Here is a 10,357-nt window from a genome sequence, read left to right as displayed (position 1 = left end):
GTGAAATGGACCATTGTTTTGAGTATCGTCCATTCACGAGTTCTCACATACTGAATCAGGTTCAGGTCCAAACCTGGACCTGATCCTGTGGACCTAAAGCGGACCTGAATTTTCTGTACCGGTACCCACCCCTAGTGCCGAACCGAGGGCGAGCAAACTGAAGATAGGGATAGCGGGGACCATGACTTAGATATATGTACATTTGACAGGGCGAATTTTTTTTATGGAGAAAGGTTGTATGATATCAACAGTGTCATGTTTACTAGACAGAAGGGTGTCAGAATATGGTACCGCCAAAGGCAGTACCTGGAACAGTCTGGCATATGAAGTAAATCTGCTGTTCGCATCGAGAGTCGTTCCACTTGTCTTTCCACACCCAGTATGCGTCGTAACGAACGCAATCTTGGTTGTCCTCATAGTTGTCCGGTTGTCCCGGAGCCCAGGAGTTGTAGGTCCCAAGTGCAGAACCATCCACCCACTCAAAGCTTCCCTCTTCATGCTGATCTTGCAGGCCGAACCAGTAGTCATGATTGCTGCTCACGGACTTGTACAAGGAGATCAGGAAGGCGTTGGTCTCAGCGTCTCGGGGTATGGCGAGGGTGCCGCCGTCTTCACCACAGGCCGCGGCTGCATCGCCGAAGGTCTTGTGTGTGTCGAAGGCCTTGTAGCAGATTCCACGGAACACTGCGTAACCTTTAGGACAAGGAACTGGAAAAAATTGAGTCAACAACAGACTTTGGTGATATTGAAAATGTTCTAGAATTCCCGGACCAAAACAAATCATTACACTACAGTTAGTCTTAACATACAAGGACAGCATTCCATACACATGTAACATTACCGTTTCTTGTGAAACATGTCACATATGTACCATTATTGATTATTAGTGGCATCAATATAGATTTCTACTCTGTTAAAAAATAACACAATGTTAAGAAACCCTCATTGAAACTTTGGTGAGGACATGACTGTGGTTGTGAATACGGACTCTATTTATTGATGCAAATCATTCTGCAGCTATATGTACTATTGATGAAGGAATAATGATAATATTGTGCAATGGAATAATGATAGTTCCCCAAATTTTGCCCTTCCATTCTTATGATGTTGGCAAATAGATCATCACAAATAGCACACATTGCAACTAACGCAGCATCTTACTCATCTCGTGAAGACCTCGCTCCAAAGCAGCGGTTCGGCTTCGCTCCTTGTCCAGATCTCGCTTCAAGGCGTCAACAGTGGGGGACATGCTCTCTCGGTCGCGCTTCAAGGCGACAGCAGTGGTGGAAATCTCGTCTCGGTCGCGCTTCAAGGCGTCAACAGTAGCGGACAGTTGGCACATGTCGTCTTGGTTGCGCTTCAAGGCGTCAACAGTGGCGGACATGTCGTCTCGGTCGCGCTTCAAGCCGTCAACAGTGGTGGACATGTTGTCTTGACTGCGCTTTAAGGCGTCAATGGTGGCGGACATGTTGTCTTGACTGCGTTTTAAGGTGTCAATGGTGGCGGACATGTCGTCTTGGTTGCGCTTCAAGGTAGTGGACATGTCGTCTCGGTCGCGCTTCAAGGCGTCAACAGTAGCGGACAGCTGGCGCATGTCGTCTTGGTCGCGCTTCAAGGCTTTAACAGTAGCTGACAGTTGACTTATTTCCTAAAGACGAAAGTCAGAGCATAAGTCAGAGCATCATAAATAAGCTAGAAAATTTAAGGAATAACACCAGCATGTTCCTTGTTGGTAATTTCTAAACAGAACAACAGACACAGCAAATATGTTTGAAAATATCTTTGTGGTACAAGAGTATATTTACCTCCTTGTTCATGACAGTGAGAGGGGCCAATCCTACGGCAACCAGACTTAACAGCACGGCAATGCCAGCGGCCAAGTAGCTACGGTGAGAGTGGATGAAGCTACAGCGAGCACGGCGGCCGCTTGCTCCATCCGGGTATGTGCGGTCTATGAAAAATACATATTTGTCACAGTTTTATTTACAATGGTAAGATAAGTAATGAGAAGATAGTGATTATTCGCCATTTCTACATGATATTGTGTCTTCTTATTGTCCAAATGCTAAGGTAGCGTCGGGCGTGGCGTAACTGGTAGAGCGTTCGGCTCGGAAACTAGAGGTTCTGAGTTCGATCCCCGCCGTGCCCCCGACTTTGTGCCCTTGGGAAAGGCACTTCACACGACCTTCCTCACTACACCCAGGTGTATGAATGGGTATATCTAACTTCGGTCAGGGAGGTAAAAGACTATCGTGTATGTAGCACTGTTAATATAAGTTACAAAACTTGAGTGCAGTGCCACATTGTCCTCGTCTGTCCAAGAGCAAAATAGGAAAAAAACTAGAGTTCCACGACTCCATACCTTCGCCAAATGATTCTATCTTTTACAACTGCTGTATTATTTGTGTTTGTCATTAATTATGCAAATAAGGCTCTCATTTGCATAAATCACATTACTTGATCATTTTCTCCACCAAACAACAGACGCACACAATCTATGTTAAGAAAGATTTTCTTATAATTTATGCAAATGAGGACTTCATTTGTATAATCAATGTTTAACGATGCATAATTATAATTAATGAGAAAATGTCAGAGTGGTAAATGACAAGAACTTCTTACTTGTAGCATTTGGAAGTTATGTACAAGTGAACATCGTTGAACATTAATCATACAAATTGGGTCTTTTTTAGCATAATATATATCTATCAATATTCTTCTCTTTCTCAGTTACAAATGTCACTTGTTGCAATGGTCCTATAATGGAACTGAGCGTGTTAAGACAATTTCCCAATTAATTATGCAAATTAGCTTGCGATTTGCATAATAAATATGTAATTATATGAAGCATTACATAAGCTATCCACATACAAAAAATTATAACAATCCGTCAACCCTTTTAAAGTCTGATACTAAACCTGCCCTGCAGTTACAAAACAAGCCGCTTGGGGGCCCAAACCTATACCACTAGCTCTCAGCATCAAATTCATAGCCGCAGCAAGTCCAGAACTCGAGATATCAAACCATAAAGTTCAGCTGCAGTACCGTAACAGTCCGCTAGGGGGCCCAAAATCTCATCGTTCCCAGGTCTCATCAAGACCTACCCACATACCAAATATCAATATAATCCATCCGGGCATTCTCGAGTTATGGTGATCTTCTACAAACAAACACACACATATACACACAAACGCTACCCAAAATATAACCTTCTTGGCGAATGAAAAAATGCCAAGGTACATGTTAGGGGTGGGTACCGGTACAGAAAATTCAGGTCTAGGTCCGGTTCAAGTCCAGAGGATCAGGTCCAGGTTTGGACCTGAACCTGGACCTGATTTCAGTATTTCAGGACTTGTGAATGGACGAACCTCAAATGGACGATCCATTTCGCAACAAAGAAATCTGTTTTGTGGAGTATTCGACTCCCACTGGCGTTTTAGAATCCTAAAAGGTTAACTACCTCTGCACGATTGACTGTAAAACTTGGTAGAAATGACTATAGACTCTACTCTACTTCGCTCTTGTTATTTTCCTCGACTTGTAAGCCCCGAAACGTGTGAATGCCTTATCATATAATCTGCTCATTTTCAATAGGTCCAACATCCGGTCCATCGATTTCTTTTAGGTCCAGTTTTTCTGGACCGGTCCAATAAGGAAAAAAAACGGTTTTGTACCGTGTACCCACCCCTAGTACATGTATTCCTAAGGCAAGTTACAAAACCGTCACGGCCACCTGCAGACGTGTACGTGTCATAACGTTTCACTGCCTCGGCTTCTTCGTACGTGTCTGAAGACTTTTCTTGGTCTCCTTCCCACTTGTCAGAAGAGCCGTTGCCATGACGGACACGCCCGCGGGAACCGCCCTGATGGACAGGAGGGGCCTGGGGCGGCGGCGGCCCGATGGTTTGGCCGCTATCAGGGCGCGAGAAAGGGGACCGGACCGGCTCTGCTTGCTCGTACATGACTATACTGTACAGACAACAGGCAAACAGTACAGCAGCCAATGTCAAGGTGATTGAATATGGACTATTATTCCATGATAAGTCTGAAGAAGTGAGGATATCTTTGCCCATATTTGGAGGGATGACGCGGTAGGACGTGCGAGCTAAAGATGGCATTTTGTTTTTCTGCAAGAGGCAGACCAATTTTCTGGGAAACTGAGAAGGACTAAACTTTTGGGGTAGGAGGTCGAGGTAGAAACATGGAAAATATTGTACATGGTAACAGAGAACGGCATTTTGAAGGTTTTAGAATAATAATACTTTAAAGATATGCAACAGTGTTTTGTTTGTTTATCTATTGATAATTTCAAACTGCTGTCAGGTGTGTGGATTACGAAACGGTGCAATATAATCATGGGCGCCAGGGGGAGCCGTTTGATCGGCTAGATTTTTGGTACCACATCTTCTGGCGCAAAGCCGCCAACCTCCCAATGGAAGTACAAGAGATGAAGAATTTGTTCTTGTACAGTAGGACTAGCTAGGCTCTGCCCGGGCGCGTTTGCAAAGAAAGGGCCATTATGTATGGAACATAGTTTTGGGTACAACACGCCCTATACTATAAAATAGCCATGCAAATCTACTAAAACAAGAGTTCGTAGACCTCAGGCCTGCATGAAATGCATTGGGTTTCTGTAGACCTATTGTGTATTTTTGCCTTTTTGTCTGTGGTACGTGGTTGGAAAAATGAGCTTTTTACTGTGTTGGTTGTGCACCATGCAAAAGTCTGACTCTGAAATTCCATTTTCTGAATTTGTAAGTTTGGACAGGGATGAACATTACTTATTTTGGATTTCTTAAGTATGTAACCAACCACAGTACTTTGAAGTTGTTGAGACGCTACCTTTTTTTGTCTCAGATGGCCCATGCACATGTAGTTACTCTGTCACATGATATACTAATATCTTCCTATTTCAATGTACTGACCTAATGCAGCTGCTAAGTCTCCTTGGTTTGTGTTCTTCCAATGATATTCATTAAAGATTTATTTCTGGGGTGTTATTCACTTGACATCGGAATGTTACTCGCATAATTTGACCAATGATACTTTTATCTGTAGTTCCATAGACATTAGACAACATGAATAGTGGTAGCCCCCATGCAGCAGCAACAGTTTGTCCCCAGGGTGGTATGATATTTTCATTCAATCCATCCAACCCAAACCTAAATCTCCTGTAGTATCTAAGCCAAATTTAACAGCATAATTTACTATGAAAAATGTCCTTGTCAATCCCATTTATAGATGGCAAGCTGCTGGCAATGGAAGCTTTGAAAAGTTCAGAAGCTGTTGTAGTCAAAGCAAACACCCAGCAAACATCCCCACAAACCAATGAGCAGTTGCTTAGAAGGGGAATTTCATCATATATTTGCCGCGACAAAATGCAACAAACGATACTGAATTTAAAACAGAACAAAGCTAAGCCTCCACCACTTAACCCTGCCTATACCATAGATTAAGCAGGCCCAAAAACCAAGCGAATATGACTAGCCCAAAACAACAAATTACCTGTATACAGTATGGAAATGGCATTACCAAAGAAACAAAAAGAAACACAGGACAAATCATACACATACCTTTCTCTTATGCCCACACTCTATACAGTTCTCCTCCACATTAGAAAATTGCATCTTCTTCTGTTTAAGTTCAAGTTCAACCATGATTGCCAACAGGGTAAAGGAACTTGTACCGGAACTTAAAACTCAGTACTATACAGCTCTAGAAACACCACAAAGAGTAATAAGCAAACTCCAATTATACCTGACCAACAGATATATAATCTGGCACACTCCCGTCATCTGGCAAACTGTCAGTGCCACTAAGTAACCTGATACATTGAAGGTGGCCCAGGCCAGATGATGGTTCTACGCCCAACCATAATCTGTTTTTAAAACCAAGCAGATATTGGGAGGATGCCCCAACCACACTAAAACAGGGTCAACCTATACAGTATCAAGTTCAAGCACTAGGAGGCCCAAAATCAAACCTGACCACCAGGACACCACAAACAACTCACATACCAAATGGCAACACAATGGCAGCTTGCGTTCCGGAGATACAGCGCACGCCCCGAGCCCGCACAAAAGGTAACCTAAAATGTCAAGTTCAAGCACCAAGGGCGCCAAAATCAAAATTGAGCATTATTCAGCCACCGCCGACACATGTGCCAAATATCATCGCGCCAGCACCAGCCGTTCAGAAGATATAACTCCGGAAACACCCCTCCCGGACACAAAATTCGACCTGCCGGGTCAAGTTCAAACGCGACAAGGCCCAAAGTCAATCCTAGGCAACAGGCAACAACCCCCCACCCATGCACCAAAAATCGTCGCAATCGCGCGTATCGTTTCGGACACACAGCGCCAAAAGTGCCCCAAAAACACCAAAAATGCCACCTTCAATGTCAAGGTCAAGCGCCAGGAGGCCCAAAATCACACCTGAGTGTCAGGCTACCACCCCCAACCCACGTACCAAAAATCGTCGTGCTCGCACCATCCGTTCACGAGATACAGCGCCCTACATCCCCGGCTACCGAAAAGTTTCCACTAGCATCAAAACCATACCTGCATACATGCAGGTAATAAGTCACATTCAGCTCAAACTCATCAGCACTGCTCATTCATGCCTTGTGTGGTTTTACTGGTCAGTATCCAAAGATTGGATAACTATTTTATAGAAAAGGTTGTATAACTCGTATAACCGGGAGAGCTGGAACTAATATCCACGCTTATCAACATCTTTCTCCTCACAGTCACCCCCCAGTAAGACAGTTGGAGCCACAGAGTTTCCCGTTTACAATGCAACTTTTATTCATTGTGTTACACAAACCGGTTTAATCAATGTGGCTTCTTCAGTATTCCAGGCTCAAATGAGCCACAGTCTACAGACTTTGGAGAACAACTAGATGCCCATTCACTATTTCTTCTGTTAGTTTTCGACTCGACAATTTCTTAAACGTATTCAGAAAACTCTATAACTTGGTTCAGGCTTGTTACAAAGGATCCTCCAATAATAAATACAAGCGGCCACTTCTGCTTTTGATTTCTACTACAACAAAAGGAAGTTTGCCTGTTGTGAAACAGCGGAGTTTACGTATTATTACTATTAGTCAAGTTATGCTTACATTTTCTTTGTACTGTCTGTTTAGCATTTTGTACGAGATGCGAAAGAAACAGGCAAACCAGAAGCTTTTCCCTTTCTAGAGCGTGTTTCGTGTAAAAGAACTCCTGGTTTATGCGAAGACATCCTTTACATATGTGAAAACTAATGCCCGTCTACTATTGTACAATAAGTGATCCATTGCTTTGGTGCACATTCACTATTTCTTTTGTTGATTTCTACTCCATGTTCTGATTCTCTCTGTTGCTACAATTCCAGGTTTCACGTTCTGCTGGTCAGTTTTACTGCGGATGGTCGGAGAGCCGCTGTACAGTGGTGGTGAGAGTTCCGCCTGTCGCCTTCGGACGTCCTGGAAACAATGAACAAAATTGGCAGGGATGAGATGGGATGAGGAGTGATCAGACTGATGTGTTTTGACATGGTTTAGAACAAGAGTATCGATGGTCTATCTAACCGATAAATATATAAATACTAGATGGAAGGGTGTCAGGAAATGGTGCGGTTAGAACCAGTACCTGGAACAGCCTGGCATATGAAGTAAAACACCGAGGTGCAACTGGCGTCGTTCCACTTTTCTTTTGTTGTCCAGTATGAGGAATAATGAACGCAGTCTTCGCTTCCCCCATAGTTGTCTGGTTGTTCCGAAGCCCAGGGGCTGTAGGTCCCAAGTGCAGAACCATCCACCCACTCAAAGCTTCCCTCTTCGCGCTGATCGTGCAGGCCGAACCACCAGAATTTCCCCCTGTCGCTTACGGACTTGTACAAGGAGATCAGGAAGGCGTCGGTCTCAGCGTCTCGGGGCATGGCGAGGGTGCCGCCGTCTTTACCACAGGCCGCGGCCGCATCGCTGAAGGTCTTTGTTGTGTTGAAGGCCTTGTAGCAGATTCCACGGAACACTGTGTAACCTTTAGGACAAGATGCTGGAAAATATTGGTCAGGTAAGAAGAAGGAATAGAGACTTGTGATCTTTAAAATGTTCTAGAATTCCATCACTAACAAATCATTACATTTATTGCACATTACATTTAGATTACCATACTTCTCCATTAGATTGTGTAGTTTCATTGTGTAGTTTCAATATATTTCAATATATATATCAGCATAACTAATAACCAAAACGAGACAGTAAAACACTATGTTAAAACATGACATCAGGTATGTACACAAGTAATGTAAGTGCATTATATGTATTGATGGAAATAAGATGTACTTTATCTATTAATGAAAAAAAAACTGCACATGAAATATTGGTAAAGTAAATAATATCGTTTGATGGAATAATGATAGTACCACAGATTTTCACGTTTCTAAACAAATGATATTGTTCAATACACCATGACAAGCAATACACATAAGAAGGAAAACCCAACTTACTACCTGGCGTCTTACTCATCTCGTGAAGACGCTGCTCCAGGGCGGCGATTCGCTCATTGTCCAGGCCGAGTTTCAAGGCGTCAACAGTGGTGGACATGTCGTCTTAGTCACGCATCAAGGCGTCAACAGTGGTGGACATATCGTCTTGGTTGCGCTTCAAGGCGTCAACAGTGGTGGACATGTCGTCTTGGCTGCGCTTCAAGGCGTCAATGGTGGTGGACATGTCGTCTTGGTTGCGCTTCAAGGCTTCAACAGTAGTGGACATGTAGTCTCGGTCGCGCTTCAAGGCGTCAACAGTAGTGGACATGTCGTCTTGGTTACATTTCAAGGCGTCAACAGTAGCGGACAGTTGGCGAATGTCATCTTGGTTGCGCTTCAAGGCTTCAACAGTAGTGGACATGTAGTCTCGGTCGCGCTTCAAGGCGTCAACAGTAGCGAACAGTTGGAGCATGTCGTCTCGGTCGCGCTTTAACTTTAAGGCTTCAACAGTAGCGGACAGTTGGCGCATGTCGTCTTGGTCGCGCTTCAAGGTTTCAACAGTAGCGGACAGTTGACTTATTTCCTAAAGACGAAAGTCAGAGCATCAAACATAAGCTGGAAAATCGAAGGAATAACAGCAGCATGTTCCGTGTTGGTAATTTCTAAACAAGAACAACAGACACACTGCAGCAAAGATGTTTGAAAATATCTTTGTGGTACAAAAGTGTGTTTACCTCCTTATTCATGACAGTGAGAGGGGCCAATCCCACGGCAACCAGACTTAACAGCACGGCAATGCCAGCGGCCAAGTAGCTACGGTGAGAGTGGATGAAGCTACAGCGGGCACGGCGGCCGCTTGCTCCATCCGGGTATGTGCGGTCTATGAGAAATACATATTTGTCTCAGTTACACAGTAGTAAAATAAGTAATGAGAAGAAAGTGATTATTCGCCATCTCTACATGATATTGTGTCTTCTTATTGTCCAAATGCTAAGAAACATGTATTCCTATTATAAGGCAAGTTACAAAACCGACGGCTACCTGCAGACGTGTACGTGGCATAACGTTTCACTGCCTCGGCTTCTTCGTACGTGTCTGAAGACTTTTCTTGGTCTCCTTGCCACTTGTCGTTACTATGGCGGACACGCCCGCGGGAACCGCCCTGATGGACAGGAGGGGACTGGGACGGTGGCCCGCTGGTTTGGCCGCTGTCAGGGCGCGAGAAAGGCGACCGGACCGGCTCTGCTTGCGCGTACATGACTGTACTGTACAGTCAAGAAACCAATAATACAGCAGCCAACGTCAAGGTGATTGAATATGGATTAATATGCCATGATATGTCTGAAGAAGTGAGGATATCTTTGCCCATATTAGGAGGGATGACGCGGCATGACGTGCGAGCTAAAGATGGCATTTTGTTTTTCTGCAAGAGGCAGACCAATTTTCTGGGAAACTGAGAAGGACTAAACTTTTGGGGTAGGAGGTCGAGGTAGAAACATGGAAAATATTGTACATGGTAACAGAGAACGGCATTTTGAAGGTTTTAGAATAATAATACTTTAAAGATATGCAACAGTGTTTTGTTTGTTTATCGATTGATAATTTCAAAATACTGTCAGGTGTGTGGAGTACAAAACGGTGCAATATAATCATGGGCGCCAGGGGAGCCGTTTGATCGGCTAGATTTTTGTTACCACATCTTCTGGCGCAAAGCCGCCAACCTCCCAATGGAGGTACATGTACAAGAATGAAGAATTTGTTCTTGTACAGTAGGACTAGCTAGGCTCTGCCCGGGTGCGTTTGCAAAGAAAATGCCGTTATGTATGGAACATAGTTTTGGGTACAGCACGCCCTATACTACTAGTATAACATGGCCATTAACATTTAA

At 43.9% G+C, this 10,357-nt stretch overlaps 2 protein-coding genes across 2 annotated transcripts; both read right to left on the bottom strand.

Moving 5' to 3' along the window:
- Positions 1-6,803: 6,803 nt before the first annotated feature.
- Positions 6,804-7,995, bottom strand: LOC118417991 (alpha-N-acetylgalactosamine-specific lectin-like). The gene is made up of 2 exons (XM_035823780.1): positions 7,632-7,995; positions 6,804-7,465 (listed from the first exon to the last, which is right to left on the bottom strand). Exons 1-2 carry the CDS (start codon positions 7,918-7,920, stop codon positions 7,398-7,400), a joined length of 357 nt encoding a protein of 118 aa, XP_035679673.1. The 5' UTR covers positions 7,921-7,995; the 3' UTR covers positions 6,804-7,397.
- On the bottom strand, positions 7,989-10,091 carry LOC118417990. Its single transcript, XM_035823779.1, has 4 exons — positions 9,511-10,091; positions 9,204-9,349; positions 8,491-9,052; positions 7,989-8,036 (listed from the first exon to the last, which is right to left on the bottom strand). The coding sequence occupies exons 1-3, from the start codon at positions 9,725-9,727 to the stop codon at positions 8,594-8,596; spliced, it is 822 nt and encodes a 273-aa protein (XP_035679672.1). The 5' UTR covers positions 9,728-10,091; the 3' UTR covers positions 7,989-8,036; positions 8,491-8,593.
- Between the last annotated feature and the right edge of the window lie 266 nt (positions 10,092-10,357).

This window comes from Branchiostoma floridae, chromosome 6 (genome assembly GCF_000003815.2).
Source record: "Branchiostoma floridae strain S238N-H82 chromosome 6, Bfl_VNyyK, whole genome shotgun sequence".
Lineage (NCBI taxonomy): Eukaryota > Metazoa > Chordata > Leptocardii > Amphioxiformes > Branchiostomatidae > Branchiostoma > Branchiostoma floridae.
The sequence above is the reverse complement of the archived record's forward strand: the minus strand, read 5'-3'. Positions and strand labels throughout refer to the sequence as shown.